At 48.4% G+C, this 22185-nt stretch overlaps 1 protein-coding gene across 2 annotated transcripts in view; it reads right to left on the minus strand.

The window, feature by feature from the left end:
* Positions 1 to 348: 348 nt before the first annotated feature.
* The window catches only part of LOC140389501 (uncharacterized), a 34330-nt gene continuing 12493 nt past the window's right edge, over positions 349 to 22185 (minus strand). Inside the window, exons 2-3 of one of the 2 annotated variants that reach the window (XR_011934407.1) lie at positions 8273 to 8578; positions 349 to 2448 (exon numbers count right to left, since the gene is read on the minus strand). Coding sequence is in view for 1 of the 2 variants with exons in the window: in XM_072473647.1 (XP_072329748.1) it covers positions 3581 to 4365; positions 8273 to 8578 (1091 nt within the window). In the remaining variant the exon portion in view is untranslated. Of the gene's footprint in view, positions 4366 to 8272; positions 8579 to 22185 lie in introns of both variants that reach the window. The other variant, XM_072473647.1, reaches the window with a different exon arrangement.

Genomic DNA, 22185 nt, shown 5'->3' on the forward strand with positions numbered 1-22185 from the left:
GTACTGAGTGCATCTGAGTATGTGTGTGCAATATTTACAACATGTACATGAGGCTAAACTATATACAGAGGAAGGTATCAGGTGCAACAGAACAATGGCGTTGTACCAATAACAGAACAAATGCAATCAACAAACGACGAGAGAAAACTCTGGAACAGTGAACGACAAGAAAAAAAACTCGTTAACAGTACTGTAAAACAATTCAGTGAGTCCAATGTGCTAACAGGCTCATAAGTCAAGTCGCTCAGGTGGGCGACTAATTCGGGTTGACCGTTAGGGTGGCACACCACTTGTCAAATCCCAAATTTCTTTACCCGTCAGTCTGGCCTCAATAAAAGTCGAGATGGATTTGCAGGTACAGCATTAGTTATTTTATTTAGCTTGCAAGCTTGATTCATTTCACAGAAGCATTGGACACATGCAGTCTCCTACATCCCGGAAAGCGAATGAACAAAGAGACAAAGGGATCTCTGCAAATCAATTCAAATGGTATCAAGTTTCACATACACGATTCCCATAGGTCATCCTATACCCCTCCTGACCTAGTCAGACATTCTGATTGGCTCACTTCCAATCCCTTCCTCTGGCCCCTATTACCCAGCATCCTTGTCTCCTCCTATGGTGGACACACCTCCTCCTTGCTTTGCCATGCGGTCTGAAATCCTTTGTCTGTGAACTCACCAGAATGAGACTGGCCTATCTCTACATTACAGTAACTAATATCTCTAAAGTAACTATTTTATATCACATTCGTCATTCCCTCCTTTTATCATTCCATGATAACCAAACTATCCAATCCATAGCTGCGGTTCCTCATCTAAAAAGATCTGTCACTGCATTTCCAATTCCTGGCGTAGCCCCCCTTCATCTGCCTCACCCTCATGGATTTTGACAGCTAGGATTTTAGGGGCGTTGATCTGTTCCAGTGTAACCCGCATTCTACCCATCACACATTTAAGGATGGCTGGGCCCACAAAGATGCAGCCGATAGCCACCACTAAATACATGACCATATTTATCAACCAGTCCGTCCAACCTCCAAATCCCCAGTTACCCCAAGCGCCAGGATCCTGCATTCCGTCCAGGTGATCCCGTATGTGATCCATAAGTTTAGTGACGTTAGCGGTCAAGTCCTGAACTCCCATGATACACTTGCCCTGCACTATGGCGCATACCCCACCCTCACGGGCCAGAAGATAGTCAAGAGCATACCGGTTCTGCATTGCAAACAACCGTAGCTGAGACAATTCCTTGGTTATTGCCCCCAGGGCTCCCAAGGTTTCATTTCCCAAGATGGTAAGGCCACAAATAAAATAATCCCTATTGCTGACAGCCAAGGAACCCCCCACACCTCCCAGTTTATCTAGCTTCGAAACGCCCATTCGGGCCGCCTAGCAATGCGGAAAGCCCTCGTCCCAACAGTGATATGAGAGACATTCCCCCAGCCACAAAGGAGCTGGAGGCCGGCGTCCAATGGAACGCAAGTGGTGTTGTAACAAACGCATTGGCCAGACGCCTGGGTGATATGGCACCTCCTGTCCGTATAGGTGGGGAACAGACATGTTATATTCGTTTCCACCTCTACCAGCAAACAGCCGTATCCTTCACTGCTGAAACAATTCTCGTACGACCGGGAATCCCTATTGGCTAGGTATATATGCCCTCCACCGTTGCAGCCTACCATACTGTGAATGGGAATTATCCCGAGGAAGGGGAAGGCAAATAGCCGGTGGTGCTGAACCCGGATCGTAAGGAAGAGTGACTTGCTCGGGCGGTGGCTCGGAACGCTGACAATGAACCACCGTTTGGGGAGTGCCCCAAAGCGGTGAAACAGAAAATAACCTAGACACTGCTGCGAGGTCCGAGTAGCAGACAACCTGTCCGTGGCCATACAAGCGGTGGTAAATCTGGTAGAAGTGATTCATACTACCCAGGTTTTCCTCAGTTTGGCCTTTAACTAACTTAAGTGTATCTCCCGGTAACCTACGTTCTAGCTGTACTTACCTTCTCACACGCCCCGTCCTCTCTCTAGTCTCTCTCTCTCTCTCATAGCCTCTTCCTACGCTCTCCTGACGGTCTGATGTTACCTTTATCGCACCAATCTTAACACATCCAAAATCAAATTTACATGTACTCCAAAAACAAGGCAATGTCCATATAATGTTCCCTTCCCATCGCCGGGACCGGTGCAATTGCTTCATGACTCCTGCATTCTCCTTAACTTTGACGACCTTCCATGAGTCGATACCATGTCCTCGTATATGGGGGCAGCGAAGAACATCACCTATGCATAGGTGATGTATCCTTGTAGATTGGTTGGGGTTACAAATATAGATGATAATCCCCTTTTCCATGTCCATCGCCAATGACACTCCAAGCGAGGTGAGGCCAAATATCAGACAGACGGTGCGTAGCCACCCCATCATGCTCCACACCTGTAAAATAGCACTGGAGAAGGGAGGCAGGTTAATCTGTCCAAGAAAATGAGGCCCGTTATCAGAACGCAACTGAGCTGGTCTACTGTACCGGGGAATGATTTCCCGCATCAGAACTTTAACCACAGTAGCAGCTTTATTATCGGTAGTCGGATACGCCTCAACCCATCTGCTGAACCCATCCACAATGACCAAAACATATTTATAACATTGACACCTTTCCAACTCAATGTAATCCATTTGGAGCGTCTCAAAGGGACCACTGGGCAACGGGGTTTGCCCCATCCCACAAGGGATACCTTTTCCGGTGTTATATTGCTGACCAATCAAACACCGATTACTGATACTCTGGGCCAACCCCTGCATTTTAGGGTGCCACCAAGTGTCCAGCAACAAATCACTAGTCCCCCGAGCCCCACAATGAGTTGCAAAGTGTACACATTCGATGACCCATAAATCCAGTACATCAGACATACAAGTCTGATGTGCAGGCGTGGTCCATAAAGAGGAAACAGAATCATATGTGCAACCTAACCGTTTCCACATTTGTTTATCACTCTCAGGAGCGTCCTCCTGTAACCTTATGACGTCTTGGATGGTTGGCATTAAGCAGACATATTTATAGTAGATCGTTTAGTCTGACTCAACATTTTAGGCACCATCACTTGCTGAATTTGCGCGGCTGTCCGCGCTGCACAATCTGCTTGTTCATTACCAATGTCAACTGGGGTCTTACCATTTGTGTGGGCAGCGCATTTAATAACGGAAATCTGCGCGGGCATAAGAAGGGCCTGCAGTAAGTCATTAACTAAACCCCGGTGGGATATTTGACCACACATAATCATGTCAGGTTGTTCTGACGAAATGTCACTCAAATCGCCCCTTATTGTGGTAGTTTCCTGAATCAAGGCTAAACAGTCGTGGCCAGGTGCGTCTTCATGGACAGGGGGACCACTAAGAAAACAGGCTGGATTGATAGTGGTACAGTGTTTAAATGTCAGACGTGGATTGTTCAAAAGGTATATCTCATACCTTTTCTGACGAGCTGCGGTAAGATGCTGAGTCTGCAGTTGCCTCAGTAGTGCGATGACCGAGTGGGAGCTATACACCGTAATATCCTGTTGGAGGGTGAGAGCATGTAACGGCTATGCGATGGCATTGATTGAACGTAAATCCTGTACTAATCGGTACTGGTCTGGTTTGGCTGGTTTAGGCACAGCAAGTATGGGGGTGTTACATTCTGATTGGCAAGGGACCAAAATACCCTGTTGCAACAGCTCTTGAATTAATTTGTCTATAGACGGAGCAGCTTGGGATTTCAGGGGGTATTGCCGAATGGAAGGTAGCTTTACATGATCCTTAATCGTTACCTTTATAGGTGTAACATTTGTCTTTCCCACTTGTGATGGGTATTTCGCCCAGACCTGTGGATTGACATATTCCAAAACATCATGTCCCCAGTGATGCTGCAGTCGAGTGTTAATTGTTTCAGGGACCTCAAAATATTTTATGGCAGTGCCGTCTGGCATGACTTGAAGTGCGTACTCTGTTGGATCCGAATGATCCACTGCCCTCCTTACCATTTGCCCCAGATCCCTGGCATGGTACTGGTCGTGGACCTGACGTGAAATATGAAGGCTTACCGAAGCTGACTGTGGCCATAAATGTGGTGATATTGTAACAAAATCGGCTGTACCTTCTTTTCCCGTGACTGTGGCTGTAACCTTGACTGGCCATTCGGTCCCAATTAATGGCCGGTATTTGTCCTCCAACTCCCTGTTTTGTCCGGTTCTGTCATAGGCCAGGGTAACGTGATGCAGTGAATGTTCAATGTCTAACGTCCACCACTGGGGGTGATAGAAATATAGCACTGTTGTCTCATCCTCCATGATTGGACCGTTACCCCTTCGTCTCCGTACTCTAGCTGTAGCTGGAAGATACACAGTAAATCTCGGGCCAACAAGTTACGGTCCAATCCAGTAGTCACTACAAACTGATGATCTGCAGACTTATTCTCGTAAGTGACTGTCACAGGTTCAGAAATAGGATACTCACACACCTGTCCTTAGAACCCCGACAATTGCTGCGTGTGGTCGGATAATGGTAGTCGAAGTTCTGATTGCACAGAAGACATGGCTGCTCCAGTGTCGTTTACAAATGAGTGATGTTAATCTCCTATCTGCAGAGAGATAATAGGTTCCCTGTCCGATTGGAGAGTCCTTATGACTAAATTAGCTAGTCAATCCTGTGTTGGGAAAGGGTTTGCCTGGGAGAAGTCAGTGTATCTCGTCTGTCTTCCCCTTGGTGGGTACCCCCTCCTTCTGCTGCCTGTCTTTTAAAGGGGCATTCCTGTTGCCAGTGATCTGCACGGCCGCAATTAAAACATGCATTGCTCCCTCTATATCTGCCCTGTCCTCTTCTCCCAGTAGACCAATGGCCCCTCAGAGGGGGCGGCGGTTGTAAAACTGTTGGTGCATACGGTGGGCCATAAAAAGGAGCTGAGGGTCCCTTTGGGTGGGTTTGATATCCTCCCCCTCGCTGATCCACCCACCCAAAGTCACAATATTGGGGCTCCTGCTGGTAAACTACCATTTCTGCCGCTTGTTGGGGTTGCAGATCATCCTTTTTCATTACATACTCAGTCTTAACCTTTGTAACTGAGCCTCCTTCCTGGCCTACACCCTCCTTCCAATAAAATCTGACTGCCCTTGCCATCTGGGAAGGGTCGTTCTCTGTCCAATTCATGTTATTACATTTCACAGCAGTAGCCACGGAAGGTGGTAGGCAATGCATTAACATAGCACAATATTGAGGGGAATTCTGACCATTTTGATATGGCAAGTCGCCTGACTGCCCACGGTAGATTTAATTAAAACGCTCCAGAAATTCTTTTGGCTCTTCAGTCTTCTTAGGTTTTAGGTCTAAGATAGCAGAAATATTTATGGGCTTTTGAAATGTGCTATTCAACGCATTCAGGATCTGTGTCCGTCTATCGTCGTCTAATGCATGGGCTTGCTGAAGTGCGGCGTGGCTAGCATAATTCAGGTGATTGGTATCTTCCTAATCGGCAACTGTCTCCGCGTCTCACCAGGGGGCACTCTAGCTATTTCCTCTGGTTCTTCCAAGACTTCGACGTCCCTCCCTGTCACTAGAGGGAGTTCTTTCTCTTCAAAATCATCTGTTGCAGCTCCCTTTGTTCTGAAATTTGCGGTGTCCCCTTGGTTTGGAGGGATTTAGGTGGTATGCTTAATTGTTTCTGGTTAGGATCAAGCCCTTCTCTCGCTGTCCGAGATCTGGTCCTAGAGCTAACTGGGCTTGCGGAACAGAGCTCCTCTTTCTCTACTGATCATGAAGATGGTAAATCAGGACCCACACTATCAACGAAAAAGGGCTGGAGTTACTGGCATGATTGGAATCTGGGGAGCAGTGACTGGATATAAATTATTATACTCTGGTGGTTCTGGAATTAGTGCAGACAATGCTACAGGTGCAGTCAAAACCTTTACTGACATTTTTAAATTATTGAATTAATCATTTTCTGTCAATTCAAGGCCAGCCATTGAACTACGTAGCTCATCTTTTGTTTGACCCGTGCCTTTCCTGTCTCTACTTGCGCGGATTTTTTTGTTTTTTTTTCTTGGCAAAACGATTGAAAAGGTTCTAACAGTGTTCTTTTAAAACTTAAAAATGTTTGAAAATTCAAATTGAATTACTGCAACTTGCAAGCTTAGCTCTATCTCAACTCAGAACTAAATTTACGATTTGCTTAACACAAACTTGTATAACATTTACAACTTAATTAATTCTTTATCTTAACAATTTTTCTTTTAACAAGTTTTTCTTACATTCACAAAAATGTTGGCAAAGTCAACTATCTCCAGATTTACACTTTTTTAAAATGGTGTCAGTGATCTTCTTTAAGTTTCTATTAATTCACAAATAAAATGAGATAAACATTATTTCAAGTAAGTAAAACTTAAGATTCTGGCAATTTCAATCAATTGCTTTCGAAAATAATAACTTTTATCAAAGAGGTGGAGAAACCCACTGGTTTCCTTTAATTAATTCAAAACGTAACTTTGCTGGAGTTCACTGACTCAAAGGAAAGGTATCCGATTACACTACAGGCTGCTGCTGTTATCTCAAGACCTGAGTGAGAAGCACTGTCTGTCGTCTTTAACTTTGGCTGCTGCTGTTAACCCTTTGAGAGACTTCTGCTTCAACCAACATGCAGCATCCAGCTCTTGAAATTTATCCAAGCAATTCCCCACAATCTCAACTAGTCCTCAGAACTGCGTTTTTCGCCACTACAGCCCAAGGGTAAAATTTTAGCTTAATCAAATATAGATTTAAAACACCCGTGGAACTGAACCATCTTCCGATGTCCCATCAGTTAATCAACAACACTCGTAGAACTGAACCATCTCTCGATGTCCCATCAGTTAATCAACAACACTCGTAGAACTGAACCATCTCTCGATGTCCCATCAGTTAATCAACAACACAATTAACCCAAAACTGAACTATCAATTATGATATCCCATCAGTTTAATTTGTTAATCCCCAGACTGACCTTTGATTTCGTCGAGACGATCTTTCCGTACCAACCGCGAGTGACCAGACTAATCAGACGATAAGAAGAGGGGAAAAAGCAATGCGCGGTGATTTTCCAGCTATACATTGTGGGCCCCTTCTTCCCACTCTCCCTGTTCATAATCAGTCTAATTCTAATTTCGCAGTTGGTCAGAACCGTCTTGAGAAATCCCGGGTTTTCGGCACCAATTGTCAAATCCCAAATTTCTTTACCCGTCAGTCTGGCCTCAATAAAAGTCGAGATGGATTTGCAGGTACAGCATTAGTTATTTTATTTAGCTTGCAAGCTTGATTCATTTCACAGAAGCATAGGACACATCCAGTCTCCTACATCCCGGAAAGCGAATGAACAAAGAGACAAAGGGATCTCTGCAAATCAATTCAAATGGTATCAAGTTTCACATACACGATTCCCATAGGTCATCCTATACCCCTCCTGACCTAGTCAGACATTCTGATTGGCTCACTTCCAATCCCTTCCTCTGGCCCCTATTACCCAGCATCCTTGTCTCCTCCTATGGTGGACACACCTCCTCCTTGCTTTGCCATGCGGTCTGAAATCCTTTGTCTGTGAACTCACCAGAATGAGACTGGCCTATCTCTACATTACAGTAACTAATATCTCTAAAGTAACTATTTTATATCACATTCGTCACACTCATCGCCTGGATCAATGCTGTGCACTGGCAGCAGCTGGTGGTTCCGACTTGGGGACATCCAGTTCTTGTGGATTACCGCATTGTCGCGCTTTGGCCGGACATTGCTGCTCTAAGTGGGCAGAGCCACAGTTGCCGCACGCCGTGACGTCATGGCGTTCGTTGCGCCACCACGCATGCGCGGTGCGGTCTTGCGTAGAGCGCGCCTGTGAACCACGTTGCTCTGCATCAACGTCCCCTCTTTTGGCGCGTACAAGCGCGGGAGGCCTCGGAAAGCGTGCAAAATGGCTGCCCTCATCTGGGCCGCGGGCCGGGAGGAATTCGATCGACTGGACCCGCTCCGCCTCGTGGGGCGTGCCGCCTGGATTTGGGAGTACCGGCTGATTGCGTTCTCATGGAGGACGCAGGTCTCAATGGCAGTCGCTAGGGTGAGTCACTTTATTTTAAGGAGCTGCTGGCGTAGGGTGTCCGAGATGACCCCCAAAACTATCTGATCCCGTATCATGGAGACGGAGGTGGCCCCATAGCCGCAGGACTGCGCGAAGATTCGGAGGTGTGTTAAGTAAGATTGGAAAGGCTCATCCTTACCCTGCAGGCGCTGCTGGAATAGGTACCTCTCGAAGCTCTCATTGACTTCAACGCTGAAGTGTTCATCGAACTTCAGAAGCACCATCTTATATTTTGTTTTGTCCTCGCCTTCCGCGAATGCCAGGGAGTTATAGATGTGGATGGCGTGTTGCCCCGCCGTGGAGAGGAGGAGGGCGATCTTCCTGGTGTCCGATGCATTCTTCCCGTCTGAGGCTTCGAGGAAGAGCTGGAAGCGCTGTTTAAACAGCTTCCAGTTTACGCCATGATATGTTGATCTGGATATCATGACAGCGAGGAAGGAGGATTCTAGGAAGGAATAAATCAATTTTGTTAACCAAGGAAGTTAAGGATAGTATTAAACTGAAAGAAAAAGTTTAGTGGTAAGCCAGACAATTGGGCAAGTTACCAACAGAAGATATCAAAGAGTAATGAGGGAGAAGATGATGGTAAACTAGCAAGCAATATGAAAATGGACAGTAAGAGCTTCTTTCAATATATAAAAAGGAAGGAGAGGGAAAAGTGAACATAGGCCTGTCACACTGATGTTATTTGCGAGGGTATCCCAACTTGGAACACCGGTCCGTGGGGATGTATAGTTTATTTTGTTTTGAGACGAGGAGAGAAGTGCAACCCTAGTGAGAATAAAGAGCCCAGCCGATGTGTAACAATTGTTAAAGACTATTTATTAGAGTAAAGACAAATACACACAAACAGGATGACTCTACTCACACAGTTAAGATGTATGACTTAATAAAAACAGTTTCCATAGGACAAAATATATCTACAATACCTTAAACTCTATAAGACTTCTCGTGTTCCCCAAACAACATCCAAATTGAATAACCAGCTATAGTTACTTCACAATGTAGGGGTGATACTCAAATCTGGAAACCGTCTTTTTCCTGGTCCCATTTTAAAACTGCTACTATGAAGGTTTTCTGCAGTGCTTTGGCTCTAAGACTTAGAAGCTAGTTTGCTGTAAACCTAGCCATCAAGCTTAGTGGCTGGAAACTGGCCTGTCTGCTTTCTGAGACTGCTAGATGGTAGCTGGCTCTCCTAGTTTCTCAGGGTCTGGGCAATTATACCTTTGTTGTTCATTGATTATGCCTTCTGTGTATTTGGCTGCCTTCCCCAATCAACTTCCTTGACGATGCATTAACATATGGATATCTCGGGTACCTTCTGAATCATCTATAATCTGTTTCTCCTCCATAAGCTATTCATATTTGATTACCTAAACTGCTATTATAACCTAGTTACCGAGAGAGATGCATACCAATTGAGGCCCTTTGAATTCTGTCTATTCATGATGGGCCCTTTTGAAAATGAGACTGAGAAATAATAATGGGGAACGAGGTGGAAGACACTAATTACATTCCAAAAATACTTATTAATCAAGGGGTAGAAGGGGGTGGAAATAAATACAATAAAGAGTAGAGAGGGAGTATAAACATAATATAATCAAGCAGAGTCAGCCTGGTTTCATTAAGAGGAAATGGTGCCTGAAATCTAGTAGAATTATTTGGAGTGATAACGAGCAGGATAGATCAAGGGGATAATAAGTAGGATAGATCAAGGGGAACCAATAGATGAATATATCCAGATTTCCAAAAAGCATTCAATGAGGTACTGCACAAAAGGCTATTGAATACGCTAAGAGCCCATAGTGTTGGGGGTAGTGTATTAGCCTGGATAGAGGATTGACTAACTGATAGAAGACAGACCTGCCTACCTCAATAGAAGACAGAGTTGGGATGAGGAACCTTTTCAGATTGGCAACATGCAACTAATGGAGTGTCACACGGCCAGTGCTGGGGCCACAATTATTTACAATATATATTAATGACTTGGATGAGGGAAGTGAATGTACTATTGTCAAGTTTACAGGTGACACAAATATAGGTGGGAAGACAAGTGGTGAGGATGACAGCACAGAGGGACGTAGACAGGTTAAGTGAGTGGGCAAAAACTTGGCAGATGGAATATAATGTAGGAAAATGTGAAGTTATGTATTTTGATAGGAAGAATAAAGGAGCTGAATATTATTTGAATGGAGAAATACTGCAGAAAGCTGCAGCACAGAGGGATCTGAGGGTCCTTCTGCATAAATCACAAAAAACTAGCACGCATGTTTAGTGGGTAATTGGGAAGACAAATTGATGTTGGCCTTTATTTCAAAGGGAACAGAGTATAAAAATAGGGAAATCTTGCTTAAACTAGTTAGACCACTGGAGTACTGAATGCTAAAACATTGAATATATTCAGGATGGGAGCAAGGCCTCCTCCTGCTCCCATTTTCTATGTATCTATGAGCTGTGCACAGCTCTGTTTAAGGGAAGATATACTGGTGTTGGAGGCAGTCCAGAGAACATTCACTAGGTTGATCCCAGGTATGGAGGGATTTTCTTATGAGGAGAGGTTGAGTAGGTTGGGCCTGTGCTCACTGGAGGTTAAAAGAATGAGAGGCGACCTTATTGGGACATGTATGATTTTCAGGGGGCTGACGGGATAGATGCAGAGAGGTTGAATCCCGTTGTGGGAGAGTCTAGGACTAGAGGGCATAATCTTAGAGTAAGGGATCGTCCATTTAAGACAGAGGTGAGGAGGAATTTCTTCTGAGGGTGGTGAATCTGTGGAATTCTTTCTGCAGAGGGCTGCATGTTGGGCCATTATGTTCAAGGCTGAGATAGAATTTGAATCTGTAATCAAGGGTAATGGAGATAAAGCGAGAAAGTGGAGTTGATGATTATATCAGACCAGCCATGGTCTCATTAAATGGCAGAGCAGACTCCTATGGCTTATGGTTTTAAGGACCAACCTGTCCCCATCAGTGATGTACCACAGTATTATGCAGTGACGGACTTGACCTGAGTATCCCAGTTTTTAAAAAAATACTTTTACGGGATGTGGGCATCGCTGGATGGGCCAAAATTTATCACCCATCCCTAGTTGCCGTTCAGGTGGTGTGCTGCCACCTTGAACTGCTGCAGTCCCTGAGATGCAGGGACACCACAGGTGTGTTAGGGAAAGAATTCCAGGATTCTGAACCAGCGGCAGTGAAGGGGCAGCGATAAGAAAGACAAAAGCAAATTACTGCGCATGCTGGAATCTGAATAAAATACTGGACAACTCGCAGCAGGTCTGACAGGGAGGGAGCTAAAGTTGGGAGATTGGATGACTGACAAGTTTTGACAAAGTCCTCTAGACTCAAAACGTTAGCTCCCTCTGTCCACAGATGCGGTGTAGGCCTGCTGTGAAGGAACAGCACTATGTTTCCAAGGCAGGATAGTGAGCAAATGGAGAGAAACCTCCAGGTGTTGGTGTTCCCGGATATTTGCTACCCTTGTCCTTCTAGATGCTAGTGGTCGTGGGTTTGGAAGGTGCTTCTTAAGGAACGTTGGTTAAGTTTCTGCAGTGCATCTTGCAGGTGGCACACACTGCTGGTCCTGTTTGGTGGTAGAGGGATTGAATGTTTGTGGAAAGGGTAGCAAACAAGCATGGTTTGTCCTGGATGGTGCTGAGCTTACACAGCCAGACAAGTGAAAGGTATTCCATTACACTCCTGACGTGTGCCTTGTAGATGGTGGACAGGCTTTGCGGAGTCATGAAGTGAGTTACTCACCGCAGGATTCCCAGTCTCTGACCTGCTCTGGAAGCCACATATTTAAATGGCTAGTTTAGTTAACCTTCTGGTCAACAGTAACCCTCAGGATGTTGAGTGTGGGGGATTCAGAGATGGCAATGCCATTGAATGTCAAGGGACAATGGTTAGATCCTCACTTGTTGAAGATGGTCATTGCCTGGCACTTGGGTGGCATGAATGTTATTTGCCACTTGTCACGTCAAGTCTGGATATTGTCCAGGTCTTGCTGCATTTGGACATGAACAGCTTCAGTATCGGAGGAGTCGCGAATGGTGCTGAACATTGTGCAGTCATCAACGAACATCCCCACTTCTGACCTTATGCTGGAAGGGAGATCATTGATGAAGCAGCTGAAGATGGTTGGGCCGAGGACACGACTCTGAGGAACTCCTGCAGTGATGTCCTGGAGCTGAGGTGATTGACCTCCAACCACCACGACCATCTTCCTTTGTGTCAGGTATGGTCCCAACCAGCGGAGAGTTTTCCCCTGATTCCCATTGACTCCAGTTAGCTAGGGCTCCTTGATGCCAGTCTCAAGTGAAATGCTGCTTTGATGTCGAGGGGAATCACTCACCTCTGGAATTCAGCTCTTTTGGTCATGTTTGAACCAAGGCTGAAATGAGGTCAGGTGCCGAGTGACCCTGGAGGAACCCAAACGGAACATCAGTGAGCAGTTTATTGCTGAGCAAGTACCGCCTGAGAGCACAGTTGACAACCTCTTCCATCACATTGCTGATGATGGAGAGTAGACTGATGGGGCAGTAATTGGCCAGGTTGGATTTGTCCTGTTTTTTGTGTACAGGACACGCCTGGGCAATTTTCCGCATTGCTGGGTAGATGCCAGTGTTGTAGCCGTACTGGAACAGCTTGGCTAGGGGTGCAGCAAGTTCTGCAACAGAAGTCTTCAGTACTATTGCCGGAATACTGACAGGGTCCAGAGCCTTTGCAGTAGCTTCACCACTTTCTCGGTATCACGTGGAACAAAGCAGACTTACATCTGTGTTGCTGGGGACCTCCGGAGAAGGAAATGATGCATCATCTACTCGGCACTTCTGGCTCAAGATTATTGTGAATGTTTCAACCTTGTCTCTTACTGGGCTCCTCCATCATTCTGTACTGATGGACTTGTGCCAAACAGTACTGTACACCAGTGTTAGACAGTGATAACTCTGTCCCCACCAATACTGTACCCCAAGTGCTGTACAGTGACATATCAGACCCGTCCCCACCAGTACTGTACTCCAGTGTTATACAGTGACAGACCAGTCTCCACCAGTACTGTACCCCAGTGTTATACAGAGACAGACCCATCCCCACCAGTACTGTACCCCAGTGTTATACAGAGGCAGACCCATCCCCACCAGTACTGGACCCCAGTGTTATACAGTGACAGACCAGTCTCCACCAGTACTGTACCCCAGTGTTATACAGAGACAGACCCATCCCCACCAGTACTGTACCCCAGTGTTATACAGAGGCAGACCCATCCCCACCAGTACTGGACCCCAGTGTTATACAGTGACAGACCCGTCCCCACCAGTACTGTACCCCAGTGTTATACAGAGGCAGACCCATCCCCACCAGTACTGGACCCCAGTGTTATACAGTGACAGACCAGTCTCCACCAGTACTGTACCCCAGTGTTATACAGAGACAGACCCATCCCCACCAGTACTGTACCCCAGTGTTATACAGAGGCAGACCCATCCCCACCAGTACTGGACCCCAGTGTTATACAGTGACAGACCCGTCCCCACCAGTACTGTACCCCAGTGTTATACAGTGACAGACCCGTCCCCACCAGTACTGTACCCCAGTGTTATACAGAGACAGACCCATCCCCACCAGTACTGTACCCCAGTGTTATACAGAGACAGACCCATCCCCACCAGTACTGTACCCCAGTGTTATACAGTGACAGACCCGTCCCCACCAGTACTGTACCCCAGTGTTATACAGAGACAGACCCATCCCCACCAGTACTGTACCCCAGTGTTATACAGAGACAGACCCGTCCCCACCAGTACTGTACCCCAGTGTTAGTGACAGACCCGTCCCCACCAGTATTGTACCCCAGTGTTATACAGTGACAGACCCATCCCCACCAGTACTGTACTCCAGTGTTATACAGTGACAGACCCGTCCCCACCAGTACTGTACCTTTTGTAAGGGCCACGAAGAATCCAGCACGAGTTTTAAGGATACAAAGTAATAACATTTATTTACTATAACATATATACATAACAGTAGCAGTAACTTCCCTTGCTACATACTCCTTCCTGCTGGTTCCTGAACTGGCCAGCTTATTTATACTAGGAGTTTACTAGTGGTTTCTCCGCCCCCCTCATTGGGGAAGCTCATACTCCCACAGGATTGTGGGATAGTCATTAGTCCCCAGCCAATGGTAAGTAGGCAGGTTATAACATCCCTCCCCCCCAAAGTCCAAGGAATCCACCGAAGACCCTGGCGAAGGAGGGCGTTGGACACGTTTGGCCGCAGGCCGGACGGCATTTGCACGCTGCGCTGGATCAGGCGGCGTGTAACGAGACGGAGACCGGCGCCTCCGTGATGAACAGCGCGGTTGTACATCCACGGCCCGTGGACCCGAGGATTCCCCCTCTGATGCATCCTGTGTCTCCATCTCGGAGTCAGAGTCTGCTGCCTCCGTCATGTCAGCGTCTCTATCTCCATTCGGTCCCGTAACGACCTGCGCAGGCTTCGAGTGAGGCACCAGTGGAAGATTGTGAGGACTACCTTCCCTTGTCTCTGGTCTCTGCGGCTGTTGAAATGAGCTCCGGAGGCGGGGAATCTTTTGAGGGGATGATCTTCTGGACCGAACGTGGTCTACATGTTTTCGCTGGAGACGACCCTGGGCTTGCACTTGGTAAGATATAGGGCCCGTTTGGCGAAAGATTACACCAGGAACCCATTGGGCACCACCAGCAAAATTCCGAACGAATACTGGGTCACCGGGCGCAAACTGCCGAATCGGACGATGCCGAGAAAATCCCTGTCCCTGCCGTTCTTGTGTGCGGCGTACTTTTGCGCCAATGTCCGGGAAAACCATACTAAGGCGGGTGCGAAGTCTCCGGCCCATTAGAAGTTCTGCGGGAGCTACCCCAGTCACTGCATGGGGGGTGGTCCTATACGTAAACAAAAAGCGAGCCAGTCTCGCGTCCATTGATCCGGAAGACTGCTTCTTTAGGCCTCTTTTGAATGTCTGCACTGCGCGCTCTGCCAACCCATTTGAAGCCGGGTGCTAAGGGGCAGTGCGGATATGCCGTTCATCTTTGTGAACCACGCAAACTCCTCACTCGTGAATGGAGTGCCATTATCCGTGACCAGCACCTCGGGGAGGCCATGCGTACTAAACGATAAACGCATCTTTTCAATTGTTGCGCAGGACGTTGTCCCCTGCATCTTATGCACCTCTAGCCATTTGGACTGGGCGTCAATTAGTAGAAGGAACATGGATCCTTGAAAAGGGCCTGCGAAGTCTGCATGCAAGCGTGCCCAAGGCCGCCCTGGCCATTCCCAGTGATGTAGGGGCGCGGCCGGCGGAAGCTTCTGATGCTCCTGGCAAATGGAGCAGTTTTGGGCCACCTTCTCAATGTCGGTGTCAAGGCCTGGCCACCAGACATAACTCCGGGCCAACATTTTCATTTTGGTCACGCCTGGATGCCCATTGTGCAAGTCTGATAGTATCAGCTCCTGGCCTTTTTCTGGGACAATCACACGCGTCCCCCACAAGAGGATGCCGTCTTCCACGTTGAATTCTGACAGCTTGGAGGAAAATGCCTGCAACTCGCCTGGGAGCTGTCTATGCTGCCCACCATACAGGACTATGTGCCGAACCTTTGACAGGACTGGCTCCGTCTGGGTCCACTCACGGATCTGTGATGCCTTGACAGGCAAAGTGTCCATAAAATTTAGGGTTGCAACCACTTCACCGGTCGTGGGGGTCGACATGGGGCCGGTCGATAAAGGCAATCGGCTCAGTGCGTCGGCATTTGCTATCTGCGTCCCTGGTTTGTGCTCCAGAGAATACTCGTATGCGGCAAGCAACAAAGCCCAGCGCTGGATCCGTGCGGAAGCAATGGGCGGTATTGGCTTATCCTCTCTGAAAAGTCCCAGCAGGGGCTTATGATCAGTCACGATAGTGAAATGGCGGCCGTACACGTACTGGTGGAAGCGTTTCACCGCAAAAACCACTGCCAGGCCCTCCTTCTCGATCTGCGCGTACTTTTTCTCCGCTGCAGTTAATGTGCGGGAGGCGAAAACTATCGGTCGCTCGGCCCCGTTCTCCATCTTGTGGGACAGGACGGCCCAATACCATACGGGGATGCATCACATGTGATGAGCAAAGGCTTTCCAGGATCATAGTGGGCTAGTAACCAAGACGACGACAATTGTTGCTTTACCCGCTGGAAAGCGGTTTCTTGCGGCTGACCCCAAACCCAGGTGTGATTTTTCTTTAGCAGAAGGTGCAAAGGGGCCAGCGTAGTTGCCAGATTGGGGAGGAACTTCCCGTGATAGTTTACGAGACTGAAAAAAGAACGAAGATGCGAAGTGTCAGTCGGGGCGGAGGCATGTTGAATTGCACGCACCTTCTCTGCGACGGGGTGCAGACCTTCGCGGTCCACCCGATAACCTAGGTAGACTACTTCCTTTGCCTGAAATACGCACTTTGTGCGACGTAAACGGACTCCAGCCTCCGAAAGGCGTCTAAGGACAGCCTCCAGATTTTCCAAATGTTCTTGCTCCGATGTCCCTGTAATCAAAACGTCATCTAGGTAGACAGCCACATGTGGTAAACCTCTCAAAATGCCCTCCATAACACGTTGAAAAATTGTGCAGGCATAGGATACTCCAGAGGGCAACCGTGTATATTCATACAGGCCCCGGTGTGTATTAATCGTTACATATGGTTGGGAGGCAGGGTCCAGCTCCAACTGCAGGTAGGCGTGACTCATATCTAATTTTGTGGACGAGAGTCCACCTGCCAGTTTCGCGTAGAGATCCTCTATGCGAGGCATTGGATATCGGTCGAGTCGGGAAACTGTATTCACTGTAAGTTTATAGTCGCCACACAAGCGAACTGTGGCATCTGGCTTCATTACAGGTACAATTGGTGCTGCCCAGTCGGCAAAACGGACGGGCCTGATAATACCCAAACTCTCCAAACGAGTGAGCTCCCCTTCTACCTTCTCGAGCAAGGCGTAAGGCACTGGGCGCGCCCGGAAATAGCGCGGCGTGGCTCCTGGTTCAACTTGGATAGGGGCTACGGCCCCTTTTATTTTCCCCAAACCAGGCTGGAATACATCTGGGTATCGTCCTAGCACCTCAGTCAACCCTTCAGAAACTGTTTGGAGGATGTGCTGCCATTGCAACCGCAAATGGCGCAACCAGTCGTGGGCCCATGGCCGCGCACCACGATAAGTGGGAAACGCCCCTCCTGGCGTCCATAGACAACAGGGGTCATTGTAGTTCCTGCAATGTCCAGTGGTTCCCCCGTGTAGGTGGCCAACCTGGCCTGTGAGTCGGTTAATGTAAGGGTCTGTATACCCTGCTTGATGCGGTCGAATGTCCTCTGGGCGATCACGGAGGGCGCTGCGCCAGTATCCAACTCTATCTCAAGCGGGTGGCCATTGACCCGTACTGTCACCTTAATGGGGGCCACATGGGGAGCTGCCACACAATGCAGCTGCAGGCAGTCGTCCTCCGTCTCCACGTCCTCAGGCGTAGTCGCCGCAGGTTCATCCACATGGAAGGTATGGCCTCTGGGCTGGTCCCAGTTACGGCCCCTGGGCTGGTCCCAGTTTCGGTCGGAACGACGGCACCTCTGGCGTCCCCAGGACCGCCGTCCGCGACGGGGTCGGCGCCTACAAGTCTGACACGGACATGGCTCCTCATCCATTGGCTCTGGAGAAGGCTCCCTTCGGGGAGGAATGTCTGATGGCCACTGGCGTCGGTCCGGACGTTGCCTCACCCAAGGTACCGCAGGAGTGTGGGGGGACGTTTTCGGACGGAAAGGGTTGCGCCCCAAGGCATGCACTTCCATTCCCTGGAGCTCCTGTACTCCTCGCTCTGCGCTCTCTTGGGACAAGACTATTTGAATGGCCTGTTGAAAAGTCAATGTTGGCTCTGCTAACAACTTTATCTGGGTGGCTGCATTGTTAATGCCGCAAACCAAACGGTTGCGTAACATTTCTGACAAGGTCTCACCATAGTCACAGTACTCCGCAATCCTGCGTAGCCTGGATAGAAAATCGGCAAGGGAATCTCCAGGGGTCCTCTCAGCGGTATTAAACCGGTAACGCTGGACTATCGTGGATGGGGTTGGGTTAAAGTGTTGCCCCACTATATTCACAAGTTCATCAAACGTTTTGGTGTCCGGCGCAGCTGGGTACGTAAGGCTCCTAATCACCCCAAACGTATGCGGGCCGCAGGCGGTGAGCAATATGACCACCTGGCGTTCGTTTTCGGTGATATTGTTTGCCCGGAAATAGTAACGCATCCGTTGTGTGTACTGGTTCCAGCTTTCCAGCGCAGCATCAAAAACATCCAAACGTCCGTACAGAGGCATGGTACAATAGAAAACAACTTCCAACCTGTGTCCAACAAAAATCCAGGGAGGTGGCTTCAGCAGTGTAGACAGCTATTCACTGTAACCCTCGTCGCCAGTTTTGTAAGGGCCACGAAGAATCCAGCACGAGTTTTAAGGATACAAAGTAATAACATTTATTTACTATCACATATATACATAACAGTAGCAGTAACTTCCCTTGCTACATACTCCTTCCTGCTGGTTCCTGAACTGGCCAGCTTATTTATACTAGGAGTTTACTAGTGGTTTCTCCGCCCCCCTCATTGGGGAAGCTCATACTCCCACAGGATTGTGGGATAGTCATTAGTCCCCAGCCAATGGTAAGTAGGCAGGTTATAACAGTACCCCAGTGTTATACAGTAACAGACCCGTCCCCACCAGTATTGTACCCCAGGGTTATACAGTGACAGACCCATCCCCACCAGTCCTGTACTCCAGTGTTATACAGTGACAGACCCGTCCCCACCAGTACTGTACCCCAGTGTTATACAGTGACAGACCCGTCCCCACCAGTACTGTACCCCAGTGTTATACAGTCACAGACCCGTCCCCACCAGTACTGTACCCCACTGTTAGTGACAGACCCGTCTCCACAAGTATTGTACCCCAGTGTTATACAGTGACAGACCCATCCCCACCAGTACTGTACCCCAGTGTTATACAGTGACAGACCCGTCCCCACCAGTACTGTACCCCAGTGTTATACAGTCACAGACCCGTCCCCACCAGTACTGTACCCCAGTGTTAGTGACAGACCCGTCTCCACAAGTATTGTACCCCAGTGTTATACAGTGACAGACCCATCCCCACCAGTACTGTACCCCAGTGTTATACAGAGGCAGACCCATCCCCACCAGTACTGTACCCCAATGTTATACAGTGACAGACCCGTCCCCAGCAGTACTGTACCCAGTGTTATACAGTGACAGACCCGTCCCTACCAGTACTGTACCCCAGTATTATACAGTGCCAGGCCCGACCCCACCAGTACAGTCCAGTATTATACAGTGAGACCTGTCCCCATCATTGTAACTGTGCTAAACAATGTCAGACCTGTGCCCATCAGTGCCATAACCCAGTGTTATACAGTGACATCCCATCCCCACCAGTACTGTACCCCAGTGTTATACAGTGACAGACCCGTCCCCACCAATACTGTACCCCAGTGATATACAGTGACAGTCCTGTCCCCACCTATACTGTATGCCAGTGTTATACAGTGACATACCCGTCCCCACCAGTACTGTACCCGTGTTATAGTGACATACCCATCCCCACCAGTCTGTCCCCATATTAATGACAGACGTGTCCCAACCAGTACCATATCCCAATTTCATAGTGACAAACCCGACTCCACCAATGTACCCCATATATACAGTGACGGATCCCACCCCACCAGTACTGTACCTGAGTGCTATACAGTGAGAGGCCCGTCCCCACCAGTACTGTATCCCAGTGTTATACAGTGACAGACCCATCCCCACCAGTACTGTACCCCAGTGTTATACAGTAACAGACCTGTCCCCACCAGTACTGTACCCCAGTGTTATACAGTGACAGACCCATCCCCACCAGTACTGTACCCCAGTGTTATACAGCGACTGACCCATCCCCACCAGTACTGTACCCCAGTGTTATACAGTGACAGACCAGTCCCCACCAGTACTGTATCCCACTGTTATAGTGACAGACCCGTTCCAACCAGTACTGTACCACAATTTCATAGTGACAAACCTGACTCCACCGATGTACCCCAGATAAACAGTGACAGACCCGTCCTCACAAGTACAGTACCCCATTGTTCTGGGTCGCATGGTAGCAGTGGATAGCACTGTTGCTTCACAGCGCCAGGGTCCCGGGTTCGATTCCCGGCTTGGGCCACTGTCTGTGCGGAGTCTGCACGTTCTCCCCGTGTCTGCGTGAGTTTACTCCGGGTGCTCCAGTTTCATCTCACAAGTCCCAAACGACGTGCTGTTAGGTAATTTGACATTCTGAACTCTCCCTCTGTGTACCCGAACAGGCGCTGGAATGTGGCGACTTGGGGATTTTCGCAGTAATGTCATTGCAGTGGTAATGTAAGCCTATTGTTATGATAATGAAGATTCTTATTATTACAGTGACGTACCGTCGCCACCATTACTGTACCAGTTATACAGTTACTTCTATCCCCACCAATACTGCACTGCATGACAATGACAGACATGCCCCCACCAGTACTGTACCGCAGTGCTATGGTGACAGACCCATTCCCACCAGTTCAGTGTTAAACAGCAACAGACCTGTCTCCATCAGTACAGTACCTGTGCTAAAGTGACAGACCAGTCCTCACCAGCACTGTACCCGTGTTACAGTGACAGACACATCCACACCAGTACTGTACCCCAGTATTATAAATTTACAAATCTGTCCCCACTATTACTGCACCAGTGTTACACTGTGACAGACCCGCCCACACCAGTATTGGAACCATGTTATATCATGATGTGGAGATGCCGGCGTTGGACTGGGGTGAGCACAGTACGAAGTCTTACAACACCAGGTTAAAGTCCAACAGGTTTGTTTCGATGTCACTAGCTTTCGGAGCGCTGCTCCTTCCTCAGGTGAATGAAGAGGCCTGTTCCAGAAACACATATATAGACAAATTCAAAGATGCCAAACAATGCTAGGAATGCGAGCATTAGCAGGTGATTAAATCTTTACAGATCCAGAGATGGGGTAACCCCAGGTTAAAGTGGTGTGAATTGTCTCAAGCCAGGACAGTTGGTAGGATTTCGCAGGCCAGATGGTGGGGGATGAATGTAATGTGACATGAATCCCAGGTCCCGGTTGAGGCCGCACTCATGTGTGCGGAACTTGGCTATAAGTTTCTGCTCGGCGATTCTGCGTTGTCGCGGGTCCTGAAGGCCGCCTTGGAGAACGCTTACCCGGAGATCAGAGGCTGAATGCCCTTGACTGCTGAAGTGTTCCCCGACTGGAAGGGAACATTCCTGCCTGGTGATTGTTGCGCGATGTCCATTCATTCGTTGTCGCAGCGTCTGCATGGTCTCGCCAATGTACCACGCTTCGGGACATCCTTTCCTGCAGCGTATGAGGTAGACAACGTTGGCTGAGTCGCACGAGTATGTACCGCGTACCTGGTGGGTGGTGTTCTCACGTGTAATAGTGGTATCCATGTTGATGATCTGGCACGTCTTGCAGAGATTGCCATGACAGGGATGTGTGGTGTCGTGGTCACTGTTCTGAAGACTGGGTAGTTTGCTGCACACAATGGTTCGTTTGAGGTTGCGCGGTTGTTTGAAGGCAAGTAGTGGGGTGTGGGGATGACCTTGGCAAGATGTTCATCGTCATCAATGACGTGTTGAAGGCTGTGAAGAAGATGACGTAGTTTCTCCGCTCCGGGGAAGTACTGGACGACGAAGGGTATTCTGTCGGTTGTGTCCCATGTTTGTCTTCTGAGGAGGTCGGTCCGGTTTTTCGCTGTGGCGCGTTGGAACTGTCGATCGATGAGTCGAGTGCCATATCCCGTTCGTACGAGGGCATCTTTCAACGTCTGTAGACATCCAACATCCAACCATCAGACTCACCATGGACTACTCTCCAAAATCAGTTGCATTCTTGGACACACTCGTCTCCATCAAGGACGGTCACCTCAGCACTTCGCTT

Source organism: Scyliorhinus torazame, chromosome 14 (genome assembly GCF_047496885.1).
Source record: "Scyliorhinus torazame isolate Kashiwa2021f chromosome 14, sScyTor2.1, whole genome shotgun sequence".
Lineage (NCBI taxonomy): Eukaryota > Metazoa > Chordata > Chondrichthyes > Carcharhiniformes > Scyliorhinidae > Scyliorhinus > Scyliorhinus torazame.